The 26,500-nt window shown below is 42.2% G+C and overlaps 2 protein-coding genes across 2 annotated transcripts in view; one reads left to right on the top strand and one right to left on the bottom strand.

Moving 5' to 3' along the window:
• Positions 1-131: 131 nt before the first annotated feature.
• On the top strand, positions 132-13,680 carry ALG11 (ALG11 alpha-1,2-mannosyltransferase). The gene is made up of 4 exons (XM_025478423.3): positions 132-339; positions 4,127-4,357; positions 6,841-7,772; positions 10,314-13,680. The coding sequence occupies exons 1-4, from the start codon at positions 296-298 to the stop codon at positions 10,583-10,585; spliced, it is 1,479 nt and encodes a 492-aa protein (XP_025334208.1). The 5' UTR covers positions 132-295; the 3' UTR covers positions 10,586-13,680.
• Positions 13,681-16,039: 2,359 nt separating this feature from the next.
• Positions 16,040-26,500, bottom strand: part of NEK5 (NIMA related kinase 5) — a 38,400-nt gene continuing 27,939 nt past the window's right edge. The window contains 3 exon segments of the mRNA XM_025478093.2: positions 16,040-16,206; positions 16,209-16,303; positions 21,792-21,897. Of these exon segments, the coding sequence (XP_025333878.2) occupies positions 16,040-16,206; positions 16,209-16,303; positions 21,792-21,897 (368 nt within the window).

Raw genomic sequence — 26,500 nt, 5'->3', positions numbered from 1 at the left:
GGAGGGAGCCGAGGGCGGGGCGCCGGTGTCCATCGCAGGCCACGCCCCCCAGCCCAACTCCCGCTCCGGCCCCGCCCACTGGAGGCGGGACCCTTGTGCGCCACGCCGAACGCTCGTCTCCTCCCCGGGAGATCCTATTGGCTGGAAGGCCGTGGGAAGCTACTGCCAGCAGCCAATTGGAACGCAAGATGGGCCCCGCGGAGGCGGAGAGAACACCCCCCGCCCCCCGCTTCCTCAGGAGCCAATAGAGAAGAGTAACAGCGAAGCGCTTCCGGAGGTCGGGGGTCGAGGGAAGATGGCGGCCGCCAAAGGGGGCTGGTGCCTGTGCGAGTTACTGAGGTGAGGAGCGCGGTGGGGCGGGTTTGCAGGCGTTTTCTTTCGCGGGGACACTTGTCCGCCTCGTGCAACTGGAACTTGCGGGGAGGGGGTCTTCCTGCCCCGGTCCTCGTCTGTTTCCGCAAAGACAGCGCTTTCCTCTCACCTCGGAGTTTCCAGTCAGACTGGAGCTGACCGGATTAAAGAGTCCGCCTACCGCCTCGTGTCGGCCTGCCCCGTGCGGTGAGGGCCGGCGTTTCCCTCCTGGTGCTCTCCTCGCTCTGTCACGGATCGTTCCTACTCACTTCTCCTCTTCCTTTGTGACTGAGCCACGAAGCCCTCCGAACTACCGCGTCTGTCCCTTGGTGGAGGATGGGCTCTCCCTCTCCCGTCGTGGCCGCCCCTCCTCACCGACACGGTCATGGTCAGACGTCATCGACTCCGTCAGCTTTGCAGACAAAACCACTGTCCTACCAGCAGCAATGGTTTGGTTTTGGCCTTGGTTTTCCGGGAAGAGCAGAGAGGCACGGGCTCTGGCGAAACCGAAGGAGAGGGCCCCCGGCTCCCGGACCGGAAGCTGGGGGGCGGGGCGGGCGGGGTGAGTGACACCCGAGGGGACGCGGGGGGCCGGGGGGGTCTCCTGGCGGCTCCTCGGACGCTCTGGGAGATGCGCGCGCACCCCCGGCCCGCAGTGCTGATCCCGCGGGACCGGAAGCTGGGGGGCGGGGCGGGCGGGGTGAGTGACACCCGAGGGGACGCGGGGGGCCGGGGGGGTCTCCTGGCGGCTCCTGGGACGCTCTGGGAGATGCGCGCTGGCGGCGGGGTCTGCGCAGGCAGCTCCTCCCCAGGACTCGGGGCGTGATGCTCGGCCTTCGTGGGACTGAGGGATGGGGCTCCGCGCTGGCCTCCTGAGCCCTCTCAGGGACGGTTTTAGTTCACAGATAGAAAGTTCATGTTGAATCCTCAGCCCCATGATTATCCGCTGATCTTTATTTCTGGTTGATGGAAGAATAGTCACATAAAATTTTATCACATAGTCACTACATTGTTTCTTGTAAAAAAAAGTTAGGAAATAGATGAGCAAAAAAGAAAAATCACCAGGCATGCTACCATCCAGAGATAACGACTGTTAACATGTTGGTGGAAAAAAAAAACAAAAAAAAAAAAAAACAGACTTTTTTCCTACATTTGTTCTAGTAATAGTACTGCATTTTACATGTTTTGCCCTGTATTCATGTATTTATATAAAAAGAAGACCTAGTATATTCCATCTACAGAGGTCTGTAACACCAACCTATTTTTGTTCAGGTTGAAAATTTGTAATTAACACGTAGCATCCCGAAAAGCGGTATTCTCTCCAGACTTTGGGTATTATTTCTTCACTTTTGTCTCCTCTACTCCAGATTCTATAATGATTATTTAAAATATTTTGGACAGGAAATTCTATTTTCAGAGGCTTCATGTTCTTCCCTGCCATTTGAAACATCCATAATTCAGTCCTTTGCACATTATAATGGCTAAATAAATGTTTGTTGAATGAATGACTCACTGTTGATTGCAGTTATCTTTTTAAAAAATACCTTATTTATTCATGAGACGCACAGAGAGAGAGAGAGAGAGAGAGGCAGAGACACAGGCAGAGGGAGAAGCAGGCACCATGCAGGGAGCCCAATGCAGGACTTGATACCGGGACCCAGGATCACACCCTGGGCTGAAGGTAGGTGCTAAACCACTGAGCCACCAAGAAAGCCTTGTGTTTCTATGATAAACATTATTTAATGGCACATATTTTTAGTTATATTTAAATAAATTCTAAAATTGGTAGTTTTTTTTTTTTAAAAGATTTATTTATTTTAGAGGTGGGGAGAGGGGGAGAGAGAACCCTTCGCAGACTCCCTGCTGAGCCCAGTGTCTGATGAGGGGCTCCATCCCAGGACCCTGAGATCATAAACTGAGCTGGCACTTAACTGACTGAGCCACCCAGGTGCCCGTAAAATGAGTAGTTTTAATGTGCAAGCAATGGAGGATGTTTAATAAATTTATCTATAGAGTCTGAGTCTTTAAAACTAATAGACTCAATAAAGGACTGGCTCAACTTTAGTCATTAATATGGGTTTTTTTTCCTGATTTTTAAAAAAGATTTTATTTATTCATGAGACACACACACACACACACACACACACACAGAGGCAGAGACACAGGCAGAGCGAGAAGAAGCAGGGAGCCTGACGTGGGACTTGATCCCGGGTCTCCAGGATCACACCCCGGGCTGCAGGTGGCGCTAAACTGCTGCGCCAGGATCCCTGGGTGGCGCAGCTGTTTGGCGCCTGCCTTTGGCCCAGGGCGCGATCCTGGAGACCCGGAATCGAATCCCACGTCGGGCTCCCGGTGCATGGAGCCTGCTTCTCCCTCTGCCTGTGTCTCTGCCTCTCTCTCTCTCTCTCTCTCTCTCTCTGTGACTATCATAAATAAAAATTTAAAAAATAATAAAATAAAATAAAATAAAATAAAATAAACTGCTGCGCCACCGGGGCTGCCCTTTTTTCCTGATTTTAAGTTAAATAGGTCAAGTTGAAAATCTATCATATGAATCTTACCACTTAAATCGTTAGAAGGAAATGTCATAAAAATCTTTGTATTATGTAATATAGGTCAGCCACATTTTTTTAAAGATTTTATTTATTTATTTCTGAGAGACACAGAGAGAGGCAGAGACATAGGGAGAGGGAGAAGCAGGCTTCACACAGGGAGCCTGGTGTGAGACTCGATCCGGGGACCCCAGGGTCACACCCTGGGCAGAAGGCAAGTGCCATACCACTGAGACACCCAGGGATCCCCGGTCAGCCACATTTTAAGTTAAATGAGCTTTTGGCTTGTCCTGGGAAAGCTGTATAATATTGCTTTAATGAATTCATATATTCCAAATGTTAAATAAATGACAAATCTTTCCACTTCTGTCAAACTCTGTTCATCCTTTAAGGCAATGGTTCTCAAAGTACAGTCATAGACCGTAGCAGGTCCCCAAGACCCTGTTAGTAGTTCTTCAAGGTTAAAACTGTTTTTATAATAATTGAAAATAACATTTGCTTTTTCATTATGTTTACATTTGTACCTATAGTGCAAAAGTAATGGTGGATAAAACTGCTATTAAGCGCAAATGGAGGCAATGACATCAAAGTGTTGTAATAGGAGTGAGTTCACCAATGTGTGTGAAGTAGGTTGGTGCATTTTTGGCAACTCGCTTAGAGGTACAGGAGGGAAGGCAGTTATTTCAGGGTCATAGAAACAGATCAAATGCAGAACTTGTAATAGAAGTGAAGGTATCTAAGTTCCTCTTGCCCCAGAAATGGTTCTGTTTGAGGTGAAGTGAGAGAATAAAAATGATTTACTATTTCATCAGACTTTTAACTAATTAGAAGTCTGTGTCATAAATTTGAGGATCAATTGCCATTCCTAATCATATCTTGTTTAGCTTAGTAATTAAATTTGTTATTAATCGTTTAACACATATACTGTTAGGAGAAAGGTTGATCAAATCAACATTGATTTTTCACTGCCAATTAAAAAGAAAAGTTATACTGAATTGGTAGCATCCTATGGAGATCGGAATTAAGGAGGATTTGCCCTTCTGACATTGGACATTTTGTGTGTTAGAATATTAAAAGTTGAGTATGTTGTTAGCAGACTCCCAGCTATAAAACTTTTGTGTTCACTATTAATGTATAAAGTAGCTATGTAAAAGTAGACTTTAATTTGTAGTTTCTTTAGAATAGGCATTTTGTCAATTTTTACATTTTCCTTCTTGTTTCAGATTTTTTTATTCATTATTCCTCCCTGGGCTAACAGTCTGTGGAACTTTATGTGTATGTCTGTTCGTTATCCTCTGGGGAATCAGACTGCTGCTACAGAAAAAGAAAGAGTCAGTATCAACCAGCAAAAATGGGAAGAAGCAAACGGTGGTTGCATTTTTTCATCCATACTGCAATGCCGGTGGAGGAGGAGAAAGAGTTTTGTGGTGTGCCTTAAGGGCCCTGCAGAAAAAGTAGGTATGCATCTCTCCTAGCTCATTTACTCTATTATTACCATTAAAGAAAAATCCTTGTCCAGATATTCAGCTTGCTCCACTACCTTCTCTGTAGCCAGGAATTAATTATTCTTCAATAAGGAAATACTTCTGTTATATGCCAACCTGCATTACAAGAGCATGTTGAATTTTAGTTGATATGATAAAAAAAAAAAAATAGGGAAGAGAAGGGCTTTTTGATGGCAAAATGTAGTGGGGATAACTGTCTCCTTGGAAGAATGTGTGGAGAAGAAATAAACAGAAATAGACTAAGTAATGGGGAGTACTTTAAACCTAAATACTTTTAGTCAGTAGTGGCCGCAGGAAATAATGTCTGTGAAAGTGTTTGTTTGATTCTGAGGTTGATACCATTACCAGTTAGTCTTAAGTTACCATGTTAGAGTCATTTAAAGTTTGAGGCTTCCTTCTCCCCACCCACATCCCATCCCCACCCCCAAAATGTTTATGATTCCTTTTTAAAGAGGAACAAACATAATAAAGTAGAAGTTCCATTGATGATTGTATCATAGGAGGAAAACTATTATTCTTCTACGGTTACACTGCTTCCTGGCACATGCCCTTCATCCAGTTCCTGAGCCCTCGCACGGAATTCCTTTCGCTTTACATTTCTCTATTGTCGGCTAATCCTGGCTCCCAGCCTCCACCCCCGCATTTCCTTTGCCATCTTCCATAACTGCCCAGATCCAAAACATTTTCTTAAATCCCAGCGTAACGGCCTCCTCCTTCAGGCCTTCCCTACTCCCTCTCTAATTCCTCCTGTTCTTTGCTTCTCATAACTCTGTGCATGAACTTGTCGAACTGGATTATCTAGCTCTTGAGGGCAGTAGTAAAGTTTTGTGATAGCTCTACCGTACACAGATCTTAGATTTTAGCTGAGAGAGAGACAAGATAATAAACAAAGAAAAATATCAAGTGGTGAGAAATGCGGCGAGAGAAATTAAAATAGGATAACATGAGAGTGATTCCATACTTTAGGATGAGTGATTAGGGAAAATCTCCAAGGAGGTAACACTTAATGGAGTCTAAATGACAAAAGCAGCTGACGTTTACTGAGCACTTACCTCTATGCCAGGCATTGCCTGGAGTGCTTTACATGCTCACTCAGTCCTCACTACAACTGTATGAGGTTGTTACTCTTACCCTCATTTGACAGGTGAGGAAACTGAGTTAACCAGAGTCCATGTTGTAAACCACATGCCATACTGTCAGCCTCAGGAAAAGACAATGAAGGTGAGAAAAGAGAATTCAAAGCAGAGGGGATTACAAGTTACCTAAAACAGGAAGGACCTTGGCTTGTTCACAGAAAGGAATCCAATTTGGCTGACCGTGCGGGCATGTGAGACAGTAGAGGCCTCATGTTACACAGGACTTGAGTGAGCAGGGTAAGGAGTTTAGGTTTAATTCTAAATGCTGTGGAAAACTGTATGAGGATTTCAAACAGAGAGATGACATTCTGCTGACCTGTTGCTGTAATGGCTAAAACAAGAATTTATTGTTGTTTCTAACAGTTTAGACACTGACAGGCCCTGTTGGGAATCCCTCATGCCGAGCAGCTGCATTAGATGGCAGCTGGGGCCAGTCATCTGAAGGCCTTTGCTAACCTGTCTGCTTCCTGGGCTGGGACGGTGGCAGCAGCTCCTGTGGGTGAGGGTGTGGGATACGGGTCAGGCATCTCTGTCCCCCCGCAGCCTCTGCCTTGGGCTGGCACACAACACGGCAGTCTCAGGATACTGGACTCCTCATGTGACAGCTGACTTCTCTAGAGCGAAGTAGAAATTGCCGCTCTTAGAGTCTGGGTCTAGAAACTGGCAAGATGTCACCTTTGACTAATGGTTAAAAGAGTCACAGAGCCCACTGTTATTCCATAGGAGGTGGCGTAGATCCCACCGCTCGACAAATGTCAAAGAGTCTGTGGCCATCATCTTTAAGCAACCAGAGGCTGATGCAGGCACCAGATCTGGCTTGAAGAATCTTGTTGCATGTCTCAGATAAAAACTGAGTGATGCTTTAGCATTTACAATTCTATCTAAAGATACATTTAGTAAATTTTAACTCTTGTTTCTGAATGTTATTAATATTTTAGTACCATTTTTATATTGAGAAATTTGTCAAAATAAAGTTTCTGAATATTTCTTAAAGACAGAAATGTCGATCAGCAATTTTTGTTGATGTCTGCTCTATGCGAAAGTCTTAGAAGAGGAAATAGCAAAGAACTAGAGATCTCATTTGGAGGACTAACATTTCACTCGCAGGGCAGCAGAAGACTCAGGAAAGAGGAGAACGAGTAGACCAAGAACAATGAATTAAAGACGTGGAAAACCTTTTTTTCAGTCTAAAATAAGGTTACTTTTAGTAACCTTGTGAGAAAATAATTATCTACAACTTTTTGCTTGGTTCTCACCTACACTAAGGAAAACCTTAAGTATTACATTCTATTTTAGGTACCCTGAAGCAGTTTACGTCGTTTATACTGGTGATGTCGACGTCAGTGGACAGCAGATACTAGAAGGCGCTTTCCAAAGATTTAACATCAAACTCACTCACCCAGTGAAGTTTGTCTTCTTAAGGAAACGATACCTTGTGGAAGATTCACTCTATCCTCACTTCACACTGCTGGGCCAAAGTCTAGGGTCCATTTTTCTTGGCTGGGAAGCTCTAATGCAGTGTGTTCCCGACGTTTACATCGATTCAATGGGATACGCGTTCACACTTCCTCTGTTTAAGTATTTAGGTGGTTGTCACGTCGGAAGCTATGTTCATTATCCCACCATCAGCACCGACATGCTTTCCGTAGTGAAGAATCAAAATGTTGGCTTTAACAATGCAGCCTTCATTACCAGGAATCCTTTTCTCAGCAAATTAAAGCTCATCTATTATTATTTATTTGCTTTTATTTATGGACTTGTTGGTTCTTGCAGTGATGTAGTGATGGTCAATTCTTCCTGGACACTAAATCACATTCTCTCACTGTGGAAGGTTGGGAATTGCACTAACATTGTTTATCCACCTTGTGACGTGCAGACATTTCTGGACATTCCCTTACGTGAGAAAAAGACGACCCCAGGACATTTACTGGTTTCCGTTGGCCAGTTCCGGCCTGAAAAGAATCATCCTTTGCAGATCAAAGCCTTTGCTAAGTTGCTGAATAAGAAGGTGGCTGAGCCACTTCCTTCACTTAAACTTGTCCTCATTGGAGGTTGTCGTAACCAAGATGATGAGCTGAGGGTAAACCAACTGAGAAGGCTTTCTGAGGATCTAGGAATTCAAGAAGATGTGGAATTTAAAATAAACATCCCATTTGACGAGTTGAAGCATTACTTGTCTGAAGCAACAATTGGTCTGCATACCATGTGGAACGAGCATTTTGGGATTGGTAAGTCTGTCCTTTAAGCAACTCGTTTGGCGCCATGAGAATGTACATTTTAGGTTCTCTTGATACTATGATAATACTGTGGAAGATTTTATCAAGTCTTCATGCTCTTCCACTGGTCCACCAAGTAAGCTCTTTTCATTTGAGACCCTGCAGGACATGACAGTATGTAGTCAGTAATAATAGGTGATATTTATTGACAATTTACTGCATAGAAGTCACTGTTGGGATTTTTACAAGTGTTATCTGACTTAATCCTGCTTCATATATATTCTTATTTCCATTTTTTTTATATTTTTATTTTATTTTTTTTTATTTTTTTAAAGATTTTATTTATTTATTCATTCATGAAAGATGCAGAGAGAGAAAGAGAGAGAGAGGCAGGCAGAGGCACAGGCAGAGGGAGAAGCAGGCTCCATGCTAGGAGCCTGACATGGGACTCGATCTCGGGTCTCCAGGATCATGCCCTGGGCCAAAGGCAGGCGCTAAACCGCTGAGCCACACCAGGATCCCTCTTATTTCCATTTTACAAATAAACTCAGGCACAGAGAGGTTTTGAACTCGTCCTTGTTCAGCCGCAGGAAGAGGTAAAGCCTGGATCATCCCTCAGACAGTCCCTGCTCTTACCTACCACAGTTTCTCTGCCCCTCCCAACCCCATCTGCGGACCAGTACAGGTTCCCGGCCTAATCTCACTCAAGGACCAAATCTGAGTTCTTGGGTGGAGCCCGGGTAGATGTATTTTGGTAAAGCTCCTCGGGTGATTTTGTTGTACACCAAAAGCTGAATCCGCTGGGCTCCACACAGTACTTCTGTTGGCTCTTCTATTGATTCCCTACTCATTACTAGAATGGCCTCCCCTCCTCCTCCTGCTGAATCCCGTTTAAGTATCTGACTCACCTCCAGTGGTGGCTTTGTGCCTTCCCATGCTCGGTGTTCAGGGAAAATGGAAGAACATAAAAGTGAAGTTTCCTTTGCGAAGGCTACAGTTTATCTTCTACTCTTGTCAATCCCTGGTTGGTAGCACACGACTAAGCTTAGACATACAGCAAGAACTCTGGTTCAAACCTTCTGCACGGGGTTTGACTTCCTGTGCTTCCTTCCGCAGAGACTTACTGAGCATGCACGGTGCCAGGCTTGTGGTGGGTGCGGAGAAATGACGGGGACGCAAACTGGTGTTCAGAGACCCCCAGCTCTGCGTGTGATGCAAACCAGTTAAACAGCACTTTACTGGACAGGGTGCTAAGACCTATGTCAGGGCAAGCAGAGAAACACCTGATGTAGATTTGTGAGGTCGGAGAACAATTGCCCGAGGACATGATGTCACTTGTAAGCTGGGACCTGAACAATAATTAGAAGCCAGCCTTGCAAAAGAGGAGAATATCCAGCAGAGGAAACAGCGTTGAGACAGGTGTGACAAAGGGAGCCTTCACAGGCATGCTCAAGGGATGACGGAGGTACAGCTTGCCAAAGGAGCGGGGGGCTGGGGCCAGATCAGGTGGCCGTGTGATGCCAGTGGGAGAAGATAGACTGATTTTAAGTGTTGGATTGAAAAGCTTTCTGTTTCCTCCAGTTCACTCCGGGTGCCACGTGGAGGGGTGGATTGGTGAGGAGCAGAGAGAGCCAGACGAGGAAGGCAGGAGGGTGTGTGGGGCTGCCCTGGCACCCTGATGGGGTGGGATCTGAATGTGGTAGGCGAACATGCCCGAGCGGATTCTGAAGCAGGATTGAGCAGGACTTGGTGATGAATTGGATTTGTTGGGCGAAGGAGAAAGAAGAGTCGCAGGGGACCTCCTGGTGCTTTGAGTTGGACAAGTGTGTCAGTGGTGGATGGCTTTCCCCTAGAGATGGACTCCAAGAGGAGAGGCAGCTGACGAGCCGGGCTCCTCGCACGCAGAGTTAGGTGTTGGTGGGACACGGAGGTGTGTGTGCATCCCAGTGGGCACTGGTCTAGAAGTGCCGGTGAGGGGCTTGACCTGGAAACAGAGGAGCTGGCGTCACTGTCCTGGTAGTTGCAGAAACCCCACGGATGAGTTACCTCATTGCCTGGGGAAAGTGTGCCCAGCGAGAGGAGGCCCTAGTACAAAACGCTGGAAACAAGAACGGCTCAGAAGTGGGTAGAAGCAGGAGCCAACAGAGGAGAAGGGAAGTGGAGGGAGGAGGGAAACCTGATGCTGTGATTTGAACTCCTGAGATTTTGCTTTTGATATCTTTTTACAACTTATCAGTAGCCATTAATCATATGCCTTCTTGCTCACACTGTATGGTCTTCTGCTTTGTTTCAGTGTCCGCAGTATATCTGTTTGTTATAGACTTCCACCTGCTTGTCTGTTTCAGTTAAGAACGAAAGAGCATTATTGTGAAGCTTCGAAACTAAAAAACTTTTATTTGGTACTGCGGAATTTTAATAAGCAAATTTATAGACGCAACATTTACTTAAATTTCTTATGAGTGTCTTAATATTTATAGAGGTTTCTGCTCATCCTTGTTCTTATGAACGCTCTCAAAATGTTAAAAGACTACACAGCTTTTGTTTGTTTCTCAGGAGTTGTCGAGTGTATGGCAGCTGGCACAATTATCCTTGCACACAATTCAGGGGGCCCGAAGCTCGACATTGTCATTCCACACCAAAGAGAGATAACTGGATTTCTGGCTGAAAGCGAAGAAGACTACGCTGAGACCATGGTTCATATTCTTTCCATGTCTGAGGAAAAGAGACTCCAAATCCGAAGCAATGCTCGGGCATCTGTGAGCAGATTCTCTGATCAGGAGTTCGAACTGGCATTCCTGTCATCTGTGGAGAACTTACTTAAATAGTGCCGTATCTGTAAAAGTCAAAGGTATTTTATATAAAACAGCTAAACACCTTCATATGTTAGTGTTTTTCTAAAGTTTTTCCGTATGGTGATAAAGTCAGCCTGAGCAATGTACTCAGCAGTTTGTATATAGACAGGATATTGATTTCAATGAAAATGAAAAAAAGGCAAAATTACCTAAATGGTTTAAATGAAAAAAAAAAAAGTAAGATTAGTATTCTGTCTCAAATTCTGAAAAATATGAATCTGAAAGAAAAAAATGAACAGTCTTACTGTTGGTATGACCCGTCTTTTTCCGATCTGATTTGTCAAATCACTGTACTTTAGAAACCAGGAAAGAGAATTTCCCTTTAGAAAAAAAGGAAATGGAGAAAGGGAAATGGAGAGCTGACAATTAGTTGATGAGCACTTAGAATTGTTCTGCCATCTTGGAAACACAGATTTTGGTACATTTAAGTTCTAAATACTATGTGGATGACCTTCTTGAAGATGCCTAACGGTTTTCTTAAAGAGAAGAGACACTTGCAGCAGGCTGCATCGTGTTCTAAAAGCTCGCAGGGCCGAGCCAGGCGGACTGTGACCACTCCATGGCCAAGGGTCTGCTCGTGGAGGCCGGTGCTGCCCCAAATCCATCCCTGTCGGGAGCTTGGGATTTGTGAAGTAGCTTTTTGTGTAGCACTCCCGGGACACTTGTACCAATCCCTTCACAGTTCCACGTTCCCGGGGACTGGAAGTCAGCTTTAAGTCCATCAGAAGGTCTGAATGAGAACATCCTGCTAAGTTGTTCTTCTCATAATGATGATGGAGTAACCAGCTCCATCCTCCCGGTCTCTGTTAGCAGCATCATACATTGTACAAAGTGGCATTTCAAAAAGAGCCCCGGACTGGCAGAATACCTGAGCCTGACCCCACTGTCACTATTTACAAACAGCAGACCTCCTACTACTCAGGCTGCTGCTTAATCTTTTTGAAACTCCGGCTCTTCATCTATAATCTGGAGGTGGTAGTACCTGTCCTCGCTACCCCTTAGTGATTCTGAGATGGGAAGTACTTTGAAAACTATAAAAGTTTTTTTAAAGTTCCCTTTATAAAATAATTAAGAGTAACAATATATAGTAAATGTCATTTGTGATCAAGCCTCCTTATTAAAATAGTAGGACTCAAGGTAGGTTATTAAGTCAATAGCTAGGACTATGTGCTGACTTGAACAGAACGTCTGTGCTGAACGACTAGCACGGAAAGTATGCGGATGTGCAGATACGGCTACAGAGCCCCACGGCACTTGGCGTTCTCTGCATACAGAATTCGCTCCTTCTAGATCAGTGAATCGACCTCCAGCCCAGTCTGATACATCTTTGTGTTAGAGGGCATGTGAAAGAGGTCTGGTTTTCCCTCTTTCAAACTCCTCTCATTCAGTCATGGACCCAGCCAGCTCCGTCATCTATTCCCAATTCCACCTTTGACTCATCTGCAGGCCTCCTTCTGTCATCAGATCAAAAAGCAGCAAAGCAGAGCCCCAGGATGATGTGCCACCAACATAGCTTTGGGTGGAGATGGTTCAGTTTAGAAAAGAAAGACTGGTGGACATGGAAGCTGGAAGGACCTTACAAATCCTCTGGTCCAGTTTTATTTTCAACTTTACAGACCACGATTTAAAGACCTTAAGACTCCTTCAGTCTCACAAAGCTGTTTAAGGGACAAAATCAGGATTATAAGCTGGATGTTCTGACTGCAGCCCACTTGGTTTTCTTATCTTATAGTTAATCTTGGGGCAAGATTCGGCCCACCGCCCCCTGCAGTCACCTGTCTACCCTCAGAAAACCATAGGACTAAAGATAAATTGAAGTAGACTAAGCAGAAGGAAAGGATGCAGAACAGGAAAAAAAAAAAAAAAAAAGATTCTGAAATTCTGTAAAGCATTTTTAAATCCTATTTCTTCAAAATTATTTTTATTTGCCACACACATCACTGGAAACATACTTTGCATATCTCTTCACCCTCCCTATTGCTAATGTGATATTACGTGTTTTGTTTGTTTTTTTCTGGAAAGACCAATAACCGTGAAGAGTGTCAAAACAATATGTCAGCTACTGTCTGTCTGGGGAACTTCTGAGTGATTATTCATTCCTATAAAACATTGTTTTTGAATGGTCCTGTTGCGGTATATCCCGAACCCCCAACAGTGGGGATTCACATTCTTATTTGGGTTGTGCATAATAAAATACATGTTCCATGTTCTTTGATAATAATCTGTATATAATATGACTTGGATTTAATAGATACAAAATCTGTTTGTATCTATGATTTAAAGCGATTTTCATGATCTTGGGTACTTTCTCCTTATGGTACATTGGTACCCCCATGCATTCTCCCAATGCTGAATTGTTATCTACTACTAATATTTCTAAGCTCCACATGCTGGGAATTTAAAAAAAGAAAAGGAGGCAGGCAAAGGTGGAGGGAGGGAGGAAAGAAAAAGAACTTCAAGGTAAAACAAAATTGTCTTGCCTCTAGTACCCAAGAAGAATAGGTTGTCAGGTTTAATAGACTTTTTATTTTAATATTTCAGACTTACAAAAACACTGCAGAGTTTCATACACTTTAATAATTTTCAGGGCTTTTTTACAAAGTCATAGACAAAATTATGAGAGTGGCCAGTATAATTGTAAATGCTTTCAGAATATTTGTGTTTAATCATGTAAATGTATCCTAGACTCCAGGACTATAATATGAGTAAGTAGAGTGTCTGCTAAATCTGTCAACAGATTTGGGTACAAGGAGAAAGTTATCCACAAGAAGTCATGCAAATTTCTAGAATCAAATTATGCCCTTGTAATTTCCCTACCTCAGCTGATTCTTTTTCCTCTGTCCTCATCCTAAGTCCAAGGCACCCTGGGCCTTAAAGAAGCATCAGTTCTAACGCTTGAGTGCTACATGCTTGCTTGGACTATACATGCTACAAGATACCTAGAAGGGAAGTTAAGAGTTGATACACCACTTAAAAAATGATCAGTTTGATAGCTATGATATATAGTTACCGAGATGCATAATTTTTTCCGAGATGCATAATTTTTAATAAAATTTATTCTAAAAACACATGCAAGTCTAATCAGTAGTTTCAACTTAACACATGCAGCTAACCTAAACCCAGAATAAAGTAATCAAGTGTGCCTCAAGAACATGATTTAGGTAATTGTGTACATAAGGTGGGTAAGGTGAATTAGGAGCTGAAGTAGGTTGGAAAACCTTGCAGATTTGTATACTTGCCACAGTGGATACTTCCTACTTGATAGCAAAGAACTCAAAATCTGAGCATGAATGATAAGGCTTGGTGGCTATTGGCTAAAGGAGACTTTAGCCAAGCATCTTGTCATTGGAGCAGACTTGATAGGTTTCTTCTTAAACATTGACCTTAAACATTCATTCTTTTTTTCTCTCTCTCTGCCTACAACTTACTGGTCTTTGGGATTTTCAGGAACTGTGTTTCATTTTCCATGCATTCAAATACTGTTGAGTGTTTGTTTAGCACACCAACAGATTTAGTGTGTCTGAACCACATAATGTTCTGAAGTAATTAAACATGCATATGCTGACCAGTAAAAGACTCTTAGAATTGATGCTCCAGTCTCTCGGGGTCCTGTGCTACCAACGTTGACATTAACACAGTGGTGAGAGATTTTTAAATATTCTGAGCCTCATGATGTGACCATGCCAAGCACTCTCCCTAAAAGAGTAGATTATAACCCTTATACGCCGAGTTGAAAGAACAGTACTTCACACACCAGGAAGATACAGGCATGAAGGGGACATTCCTCACAGTTAGGGGAATCCTGATACTTTCCCCACGTTTAATGAAATTATATCAAATGTAAAAATAATCCGACCAACACTTCATCTTTGTTTTCTTGGCTCAGCAATGTATCAATGTGCAATTTTAGCTTTATTTGTATTATAGAGCATATATTTCTTTTTTTTTTTTTTTTTTAATTTATTTATGATAGGCACACAGTGAGAGAGAGAGAGAGAGGCAGAGACACAGGCAGAGGGAGAAGCAGGCTCCATGCACCGGGAGCCCGACGTGGGATTCGATCCCGGGTCTCCAGGATCGTGCCCTGGGCCAAAGGCAGGCGCCAAACCGCTGCTGCCACCCAGGGATCCCTAGAGCATATATTTCAAGCAGAATTCTATCACTTAGAAAGGTAACCACTCCGTCCTTCACAGCAACAACACAGTAAATGAATAAATAGCTAAACTGCAGGCATGTGTTCAACACTGGAATTGTTATAATGTGGCTCTGCTAAGCACCATTTATAAAAAGACCAGCATAAGATATAAGAACCAGGTAGAGTCTCTGCCTTTAAGAAGTCTATAATCTGTACATTTGAAGCTAGTAGAAATTAATTCAATAAAACAGTAAAATGATTTCTTGGGCAGAATTAACATGACATGCCTTGATCCTCTTTGCTCAGTTACCCTACTCCCTAAGTGTCCGTGTCCACTTCAAAATAGTATATGCGGGATCCCTGGGTGGCGCAGAGGTTTAGCGCCTGCCTTTGGCCCAGGGCGCGATCCTGGAGACCCGGGATCGAATCCCACGTCAGGCTCCTGGTGCATGGAGCCTGCTTCTCCCTCTGCCTGTGTCTCTGCCTCTCTCTCTCTCACTGTGTGCCTATCATAAAAAAAAAAAAAAAATAGTATATGCAATAGAACTTAAGAAATTTCAAAGTTACAGTTTTCTAAAATGATTGATTAAGTGAATTAGTTTGTACACTGTGTTTTCTATCATTGTTTTAACAAATTAGCAAACTTAGTTAAAACAACACACATTTATTAGCTTTCAGTTCTGTAGGTCAGAAGTCTAAAGTGGATTTCACAAAGCTAAAACCAGCATGTCAGGAGGACTGTGTTCCTTCTGTGGGCTTCCGGGGACGCCCATTGCCTGGCCTTTCCCAGCTTCCAGAAGCTGCCTGCATTCCATGGCTTGTGGCCCCTTCCTCCAAGCCGACAGCACCAGGCTGAGCCCCTCTCACACTGACATCTTCTGGTTCTGTCTCCTGCCTCCCTCTTCTACCATTAAACTGGCCTGTGGTTACATTGGGTCTACCTGGATAAGCAAAAATAACTTTCCCCTATTTGAGGTCAGCTGATTAGCAGCCTTAATTTCACCTGCAACCACGAAACCTTAATTCCCCTTTGCCATGAAACAATATATTCACATTGTTGGAGGTGTATTGGGAGAGGAAGGCCCTGCCTGTGACATATATTGTCCAAAAGATTCCTTGATAGAATTTTTGAAGTAAAATATTAATTTCTACATCGAATTGGTCAGTCTCATGGTCTAAACTGGGATAAAAATAAATCCCTGGGATTACTAGAAAACTCATGAATCAATGACTTGTGCTCAAACAGATGCTGCAGTTCATAGGTACTAGTCACTTATGAAAAAGTAAAATAATCACACTTGTATATTATGATGGGTTGTTGATGTTTCTCTGTTTTCATCAGCGATGCATACTTTGTCGTTAGATCAAGTAGAAATACTCCCTGAACCTTCATTTAATTTTGCACATTCCTGTGTGTCTGTCCCATCTCTATGTCCTAACTTCTCTGCAGCCTTAGAGAAGCCAGGCGTCTCTTCTCTTCCTCTTTGGGAGTAGCAGGTTTTTCCAGGCACTCCACCACTTCGTTTCTCAACTCACCTTCAGATTCTTCAAAATTTCTGGAAACAAGAGGTAAAAATCAACTTTATGATATCAAAACAATGAAAAATACATATGAAAAGTAGTTCCCCTTCTCATGCCCACCCCCACGTAAGCAATTTGATGGTTGCATCTTCACCCAAGTAATGAATTATTTATTACATCAACCTGGCTTTCCAACATTGGGATAATCAGTATTATGTTTAGTTGGACTTGGACTCCACAACCTTTATTAATACCCATCTACTCTTATATTTAAAAGGAGAGGAAGAGAGAAGAGAAAAAAAAAAAAGAATAAAACAGCTGCCATATAGCGAGCTCTTCCCATACACCAGTGACTGCCCTGAAGCACTTTACACATGACTATTTCATCGAATACAGCACTTCGAGGTAGACATGCTCACCATCTATTTATTTATTTTTAAAGATTTTATTTATTCGTGAGAGACACAGAGAGAGACAGGGAGGCAGAGACACAGGCAGAGGGAGGAGCCCAATGTGGGACTCGATCCCGGGACTCCAGGATCACACCCTGGGCAGAAGGCGGCGCTAAACTGCTGAGCCACCCAGGCTGCCCTCTCACCATCAATTTATAAAGAAGCTGAGGCTCAGAGAGGTTAATAAAGCTTGCCCAAGTCCTCACAGATACTGATTAGTAGGACTGGGAATTGAAATTGTATATAAGACCTCAACACTGGTATTCTTAGAAGGGAAGAAGGCAGGAGACCAAGAAAACCATCTCAATGATCCCATATTTACTTGGCGAGTAAAGAGGCTGAAGGAGATCTGATAAGAGCCAAGAAAGTATTCATCATGGGAGCCAAGGAGGCAGGAAATTTCCAGGTAGCAAGAAGCCAAATAAGATGACAAATGACAGCTGGACCTGACAACTTCAAGGTAATAGATGACTTTTGCAAGAAAGTGTGCTATGTGGCAGGAACCATCATAGAGTGGATCAAGAAAGCAAGTAGGAGGTGGGGCGCCTGGGTGGCTCAGCCAGTTAAGCCTCTGCCTTCTGCTCAGGTCATGATTTCAGGGTCCTGTGATCGAGTCCCACACCAAGCCCTCTACCTAGCGGGGAGCCGACTTCTCCCTCTCCCTCTGCCCCTCCCCCCTCACTTGTAACCTGTGTCCTCTCTCTCTCTCAAATAAATATATAAAATCTTAAAAAGAAAGAAAGAGAGCAAGCAAGCAGTAGGAGGTAAACAAGTGATGATAAGAAGCTTAAACTCCTTTGAGGGAAGCCTGGCTCTGAAAGGATAGCGTTAACTTGAGAAAATGAGGGCAATGATTTTTTGGTGTTGTCTCAAGAAGGGACAGATTTGGGCACATGTATACGCTGAGAGAAAGTAGGTAACAGACATTAAAAATATAGGAGGACAGGGGATCCCTGGGTGGCTCAGCGGTTTAGCGCCTGCCTTCAGCCCAGGGCGTGATCTTGGAGTCCCGGGATCGAGTCCCACGTCGGGCTCCCTGCATGGAGCTTGCTTCTCCCTCTGCCTGTGTCTCTGCCTCTCTCTCTCGCTCTGTGTCTCATGAATAAATAAATAAAATCTTTAAAAAAAGTATAGGAGGACAGATAATACGAACACGTTCTCTGAGAAAGCCTGGGATTCAGAGCGCCTGTGCCAGGATGTGCTTTCAGCAGGGAGACAGTTTTTTTTTTTTGTCTGGGGAAGAAGTCAGGAAAAGAGAAAGCAATGAGGACTTATGTGGATAGAAAGACGTTTTGGAACCAGATAATCAAGACCATTCCATTTACAAACCACATACCAGCTCCGTGAAGTAGAGGCATGGTCCCAGGACAAGACTGAGGTGAATGGGGGTGAATATGCAGGGTGGAGGGTTTGGAGGGAAGCAAGCCAGGCATAGGATTGCCAGATACCATGGAGGACCTCATTAAAACCGGAGGGCATGCATCTGGGGTGAACCAGCAATTCAAGCTCCTATTTGTTAAGCTATCATCCCTTTGTCTTCATTCCTCTACAGTTTGAAGTATGATGTGTCTAGGTGTGAATTTATTTTCACTGTTCCTGCTTGGTTATTGCTCAGAGATCACAGTGTATGGCTTTCAATGACTATAAAAAGCTCACAGCTCTAATTGCTTTGAATATTGCTTTTCTCTGATTCTCTTCCTCTGGAACTCCTTTTAGATACACATTGGACCTTCATGACCCTTAACTCCTCTCTCACATTTCCCAATATTTTTTACTTCAAGTCTTTCTGGCAGTTACTAATTCCCTCATTAACTGCACCTATTCTGTATTTAAACTGTCATTTGAATATTAATTTCTACCAGATTCTTTTTCACTTCTGGAAGCTCTGTTTGGTTAATTATCAAATCTTCCTGCTCTTGATAGATTGGCTTTTTTCTTATGTTTTCATTCCTTACTCTAGATATTTTTAAATGTACAATTTTAATTATTATATAAATATTAAGTATTCATAGGATAATTGTATTATCTGAATTCTTTATGGTCTAATTCAGCTACTTGTTGCGCATGCTCTCTTTCATAGTGGATTCTATTTTTAGTTGTAAACTCATGTTCACCAGTGCCTTAATGACAAAATTCAACATAGCCTGGACTGAGGCTATATCCCTCCAGGATGTTACATATTTATTTATTCTAGAGACCTCAGAGTATTATGATTTCTTACTATTAATTTTAATGTTGATTTCTCAATATCCGCATTTCCAGACCATCCAAGTATTTTTTTAAGTTGACCATATCAAGCAATGAGAACAATTCTACACTGTTCATGGGCTGTAAAAATGGCACAACCGCTTTGGAAAATACCTTGGCAGGTCTTTTTTAAAGTGAAACATTCACCTACCATATGACTCAGTCATCCACTCCTATGGTTTTACTCATGAGAAATGAAATTTATGTCTACACAAAGACATACATAAATATTCACAGCAGCCTTATTTATAATAGCCAAAGACTAGAAACAACCCAACTATCAATCAACAGGTGAATATATAAATAAATTATGGTCTATCTATATAATGGAATAGTACATAGTAATAAAAAGGAATGACCAACTGATACATAGGACAACGTGGATGAATCTCAAGATTATTATCAAACAGTAGGGTTTCCAGGGAGCTTAATTGTGTTGTCCTTCAGAATCTAGGCAAAAGCTCAAGACAGAGAAGCACTTGTCTAAAAAGGATTTGTGGATCTGGCTTTTGTCTAATAAAGTGAATCCCAGTAAAATTTACAGAGGTCCACAAAATTTTTGAAAGAAATATATATGTAGAAACATAGCCAGGTTGGACCAAAAGGGACACAGATAATCCTAATTGAAATGAGTCTGCTGGACTCCAAAATTCTACTGGCAGGAAGCAGGCTGAGAAAATTCTCCCTCTTCCTTCCCTCCTTTATTTACTTCCATGATTCTAACATTCACTTGGAAAAATAAGCAATAAAGACTAGAGAAAAAAAAATACTGAAAAAGGAACGTATTTAAGGGAACTAGCCCTCCCAAATAATAATTCATATTATATAACAATATATTTATAATACAATAATTAAACTAGAAAGAATAAGAATTGGAAGTAAATACATATAAAACTGTAGTATATCATAGAAGTGGCATTTCAAATTGGTAGTGAAAATGAAAATTTTCAAAAGTGTTAGAGTAGGTAAGAAGTTATTTAGAGGAAAGTAAAGTTGGAGCCACACTTTGCAGTGTGATGTGAATGAAATTCCAGAGGAATAAGTTATTTAACTAAAAAAAAAATTAAATCATAAAAGTGCTAAAAAAAAAATCCTGGTATTGTTTCTTATCATTGATAAACCTAACTAGATAAAAATGAGAAATTTCTACATGGCACAAGCTGCTATAAGAAAAATGAAAAGGCAAATAAAAAACGGGGGGAAATATTTAGAGTCATATTATAGATAAAAGATCAATTTCCCTAAAGTGCAAAAGGCTCCCCAAATCAATGCAGTGTTAGTAGCCTAATTTTTTAAATGGCTAAGGCTATGAATAAAATTGTCCCCAGTGAGGAAATAAAGAAGGTTCTTAAGCACATGGAAAGGCAATCTTACTCAAAAAAGAAAGGTTAATTAAAACTTACCTGAAATGTCATTTTTGAACCTATCAGTTGTGCAAGATCCAAAAGTTTGGTAACACACTAAGCAAGAAAACATGCAAGGAAACAGACACTTCCATACTCTGTCAGTGGAAGTGTTCATAGATGTAACCTCTGTGAAGGACAACTTGACAATATCCAGCTACAAATGTACATACTCTTCGACCTAATACTTGGCTTTTCAGGGAATTTAAACTGCATGTATGCTACTATTTGTATATTATGATAGGTATGCAGACTACAATGTTAAATGATAAAAGGAAGTTGCAGGATAGCATGTGCACTATCAATCTGTTTCTATAAGAGAGAAAAAGAATACACAGTCTAGGGCAGCCCCAGTGGCATAGCGGTTTAGCATCGCCTGCAGTCCGGGGTGTGATCCTGGAGACCCGGGATCGAGTCCCACGTCAGGCTCCCTGAGTGGAGCCTGCTTCTCCCTCTGCCTGTGTTTCTGCCTCTCTCTCTCTCTCTCTGTGTCTCTCATGAAGAAATAAATAAAATCTTTAAAAAAAAAAAGAATACACAGTCTACATGTTGGCTTACAGATTAATAGAATTCCTCAGGAGAAGTGTGCATAAGAGGCATATTCGATTGGTTGACTCTGGGAAGCAGAATTGTGTGGTGGACGTAAAGAGATAGAAGGAAGACTACGAAAAGGGTGTAACTTCTGAATTTGAAGTCATGTGAGTATATGCTTATTTAAAAAGTGTAAAATTTTTAAAACTCAAAGGACTCCAAGTTTTAGAACTAATAAGAGAGTTCAGCAAGGTTACACAGGATACAGCATCAATAGCATTCTATCCACTAGCAGTAGCTAAGTTGAAACAGTAAAAGAAAAACAACCCCATTAATAATGACAACAGCAACAACCACCAAGTTAAATGGTACCTCTATCATGATTAAAACTACAAAAATGCTAAAGGATATTTTAAGAAAAGACATAAAGAGATGCAGAGCTATACTATATTCATGGATGTTCAGCTATATGGTCATAAAGATGTCAAATGCTTTAAATCAATCAACAAATGTAATGCCATTCTCCTCAAAATTCCAGCAAAGCTTTTCATGACATTTTACAAGTGGAAGATGTATATGGTAAGTAAAGGGCAACAATAGCTAAGATAATTTTGAAGAAAAGGATAAGGAGACTAGAAGCAGGTATGGGAATAGCCCTACCAGATGCCAAAAGTTATGGTAAAGGCACAGTAATTTAAGAGAATATCACTCATTCAGAGATAGGAAACAATCCCAATGGGAAAGAATGGAGAGCCCAGAAACAAACCCATGTGTGTAGTAAAACTTAATCTCTATAGCTAGGTTTCTGAGACTATGGTCCAAGTCTCAACAACAGCATTTTTAACTTTCTACCAATGCTTCATTCAGGCATCTAGATAAGACCTACTTACGTATCATCATCATCATATCTTGGTTGTTCCTTATCTACTTCAATGCCAAAGGCCATTTCCACATTCCCCTCATCTTCTTTAGGAAGCCATTGTTTTAATGTTCCCACTGTTAAAGAAATAACAGAGATTAAAGCATACCAGCCTATATGCATGATGAGAGGTTTATACCCCAAATCCTGTACTGGATAACAACCATGAAGGTAAAACTTTTGAATTATTTCCATTAAAACAGAAAATATGTCAGGTTTTTTTTTCCCCCCTGTATAACTTCAACCTTGGTGCAATCAAGAGCAATGCTGAGACAGATTTCCTTAAAATCTAAAAAACATAAAGAGTTCACAAAAGAATTAAAAATGCCGGCTTCTTTTTTTTTTTTTTTTAATTTTTATTTATTTATGATAGTCACAGAGAGAGAGAGAGAGAGAGAGGCAGAGACACAGGCAGAGGGAGAAGCAGGCTCCATGCACTGGGAGCCCGATGTGGGATTCGATCCTGGGTCTCCAGGATCGCGCCCTAGGCCAAAGGCAGGCGCCAAACTGCTGCGCCACCCAGGGATCCCAAAAATGCTGGCTTCTTAAGTTGACTTTAAAACCATGTAGATCTAGCCTTCTTTTGCTGCTCACTTTAGGAATGTTGCTAAATATGTTTACATTACTTAGCTTTTCCAGAATAAACCACCGCCTAACTTAGTGGTTTAAAACAGTAACCATTTGTTTAGGTGACTCTTCAGCCGTTAGGCAGTTTGGGCTGAGCTGAGCTGGTTGACTCTTCCAGTCTCGGCGGACCCCAGCCAAACGTGTTCAGTCACTTGCCAGGCCAGCTGGAGGACGGCTGGCCTACTATGGCCTCTCTTGGGATGGCCTGTCTCTCTTTTCCACATGGCTTCATTTTCCAGCAGGCCAATTGGAGCTAGTTGAGAGACAGGGTCCAAAAAAAAAAAAAATTGCAGCATCTCTTTGAATACTCAGATTTGGCACACCACCATTCTATTCCATCCTACTCATGCACACAAATCACTAAGGCCAGTTGAGATTCAAGGGGAAGGGGAAAAAAGCCATTTAATGACGGAGGAGCTGCAAAGTCATATTGCAAAGGGCAGGAATACAGGGAAGAGTGAAGACTGCGCTCATTTTGGTAACCTATCAGAATCTGCCTCTCCCACATGCACTCTGCAACCATCTGCTTCCTAGGGGTCTAAACTGTGTTTCATGTTGGTCTCCAGGAAAAAAATCCTACCCACTGCTAACAAGTGGGATTAGAAATAGCAACTTTTCTCCAATGATGAAATGAAAAACAAAGTGTGCCTATTATTTTGTCTTTTGGTAAACTGACCATTTAGGTACATATCTACAAGTAGGAATTTATTTTTAATCAATAGGTGTCACCCCAAATCACAGCCTATATCATTTCCTACAGTACATTATAAAATAAATGAATTGATTGATATAGCTCATCTAGGAGGTAGCCTGGGTAATTAATAGGAGCCTCAGTATTCCACCTGCTGTGGGAATCATAGTTTTTGTTTTCCTGTTTTAGGAAGACAGTTTTAGGAGGCTTTTATTTTTTGCTTAACAGGATAGAAGAAAGAATGAATAGCTAACTATAGAAATGTAAATCAGCTGTTATCAGGATGTGCATCTCTGATGTTACCAAGGCAACTATGTGGCCTGAAAACTTCTACAAGAAAAATGGAGGTTACCTTCCCACCAAGGATTCCCTTGGAGTGGTTAAACTGCAAACAAAATTACTGACCTGAATGAGTTATGCACACATAAAAAAAAATACTTGTCCTTATCTAAAGAGTGTAGCTTATACTAGTAAAAGTCGTTGAAAAGGATTTTACAAAGTCTTGCTATTTTAAACTTAAAGTGAGGATAAATTAAATAGGTAGTTGATAAAGTTTCATTTTTTTAATGGAATGCAGGGTTAGAAGCATTAAAGCAATTTATTTTCAAGGAGTTGGAAGTTTAAGCTAAAGAATGTTGAAGGACGTGAATCGTGCTTAAATGTATGCCCAATAGCTAATCCCTGAAAGCCTTTATAAACTGCCTATTAGACTTGCAATCAAAGTTATTAAAACTTACACATGCAGGAAGTCTTCATGAAGATTCTACATGGTCATAAGAATTATTTTTCACATTATAATTTCCCTATCCAACTTGATGCCAATATGAATATGGGTAATCACATGCCTTTACATAAAGTAATACTAAAAACATGCTACAGTTTTATGTTCATTCATAAAGACGATGGCCACCTGCTAAGTTCTAGGCATGAGGGAGAGACAGGTGAAGCAGGGTGGTAATCAAGACAAAGCTTTCGTAAGCTTATGGTCCAGTGGGGAAGAAAGATAATAAGAATAGGTAATTAAAGGGAACTTTATTTCTATGATCAGAGAATCACAGTGTCTTGTGGGGTATGTGAGGCCAAACCTAGAGGCATAACATGCTCAGATCTTTCTTAATCATTTAAACAGTGGCTTCCCATCAGTGGCACACAGGCAGTAGTTTGAGATCCAGGTTTATCATAGCAATTACTAAAAATTCAAGTCAACTCCTGCATCTTTTTATGACATGAACTTAAATAAAGTGATGAAATGTCACTATTTCATGCACTGAACAAACATTTGAGCATGAATGAATCTGAGCATGAGACTGAATATGAAATTGTCAGAATCTGCTAACAAACTTGAGGACTTAGTAGAATTTTTTTGGTTTAAAGAGAAGCATGTAGAGTTACAGGGTCTTCCACTCATTCATGCAAAAGAGCACATAAGAATCAACGTTATTCCAGACCCCTTTACAAAGAAAGCCCTGTCGGGTGGTACAGGGAAAAGCACTGAGAGAAGGGTAACCGCCCATGACACCTAGTGACAGAAATGGTAGTTTGCAGGAGGAATTATCCTGGCAGAAGGAGGCAGGGATTCTAAACAGGGAGAGCCGGTGGAGGAGTATCTGCTAGTGGGGAAGGGCTGGCCAACCTGGCATTGCGATGGGCCAGGCCCATCGTCACAGAGAGACTGGATTTTATCCTGAGGGTAAGAGGGAATCTTTTGAAGGATTTTAAGCCGAAAAGGAATTTGATCTGTTTTAGGAGGATTATCTGTTGGGGGTACAGATGGTTGAGGTAACATAAGAAAAGATGACCAGGAACAGGAAGTCAAGAGGCCAACAGCAGTTAGAGGCAGAGCACAGCTGGACTGGGAGGGGTGTCAGCACCCCAGCAGGTTGCAAAGGAAAACATCTGCCCTCGGCTTTAAAGGCACCTTTGGAGGCAAATTCCTATATCCAATCTCAGGTTGGTCAGATAAATTGCTCGTATATGCCCAATGTAAAACCATCCATGGAAAAATACAGTAAGTTTGTGAACTAATTAATTTGGCATGACAGACCAAATGAAGAGTTTTCTATAACTCTGAGAAAAACAGGAGCATATGCAAGAAGAAACCAAGTATGTCACCACCTCCGTGCCTTGAAAGGTGAGTGCCATCCTTCACACCTGGCCCTGTGGTCCCAGGGCTTGGCTTCCAGGCCAAGCCAGGTCAGCCCATAGCTTCCTCCTCACTGCCTCCAGCGCCACCCTTAGGGACAAGGCTTATTATTATTTTTTTTTTTAAGATTTTATTTATTCATGAGAGACACAGAGAGAAGCAGAGACACAGGCAGAGGGAGCAGCAGGCTCCCTGCGGGGAGCCTGACATGGGACTTGATCCCAGGACCCTGGGATCACGGCCTGAGCCGAAGGCAGAAACGCCCAACCACAGAGCCACCCAGGTGAGGGACAAGGCTTTTATCCCAGGACAGAATAGAAGGGGGCAAATGGACAAAACACTGCTTTCTGTAATCTGAAAGTATTATAAAGAGTCTCAAGGGGGGGATCCCGGGGGGGCTCAGTGAGTGAGCACTGCCTTCAGCCCAGGACGTTTGGGACGTTCTTGGAAGATGCAGCTTTCACAAAGATTTCACAAAGGTTGCGAAGTTCAGGCTTCACCAACTGGCAAACTCCCTCTTGGGTGGTAGGTACCTTCATTATTCTCAGGGTGGTACATAGTTTTGTATTGTTCTTTAACTTGGTAAGTATCTGTCAGCCTCCGTGTACCTCGTTTGTATCTCTGCCTCTTCGCCACCACAATTTCACACGTTCCCTAACCTTGCGCCTGTGCACATACCTGCCTGCCTAAGGCGGCCTTACTTGTCCCAGGGCATACCCGCATGCCTGACCAAAGACCAGATCCCCCTGTGACATGAATCCCTCAAACTTTTGAAAAGGATTGTTGGCTTCCCATAAAGTAAACACAAGGATAATCTTGCTAAAAATCAGAGGCAAAAAAAAAAAAAAAAGAACAAAAGGAAAAAGCCAAGAAACTATATTGTGATGTACTTTCATTGCCTATAGAATAGTGATTTGTTGAATAGCTCTCAGAAATACACTGTCAGGTAGAGCTAAGCAGTACCAGCTTATCATCTACAAAGCCAGCTTCCCTACTTATTTTCAGCAGTTGTCAACTGACCACATTAAAGAAAATTACTCCACTCTTTTCGGAAGCTCAAGTCTTTTGTTAGTGGCATTTCGAACAGGCTTGGACACAGCAAATCGGTTTCTGACGAGGCTGAGACCTCCCCAGCCCTCTCACCAGGCCTAAGGTATTTTTATACCCTTTCTGCATTTCCAAGTCTCTGACAAAATCCCCCAGGGGCCTGGTTATGTTC

This window comes from Canis lupus, chromosome 22 (genome assembly GCF_003254725.2).
Source record: "Canis lupus dingo isolate Sandy chromosome 22, ASM325472v2, whole genome shotgun sequence".
In the NCBI taxonomy this organism is placed as follows: domain Eukaryota; kingdom Metazoa; phylum Chordata; class Mammalia; order Carnivora; family Canidae; genus Canis; species Canis lupus.
This window is presented reverse-complemented; position numbering and strand designations above follow the sequence as displayed.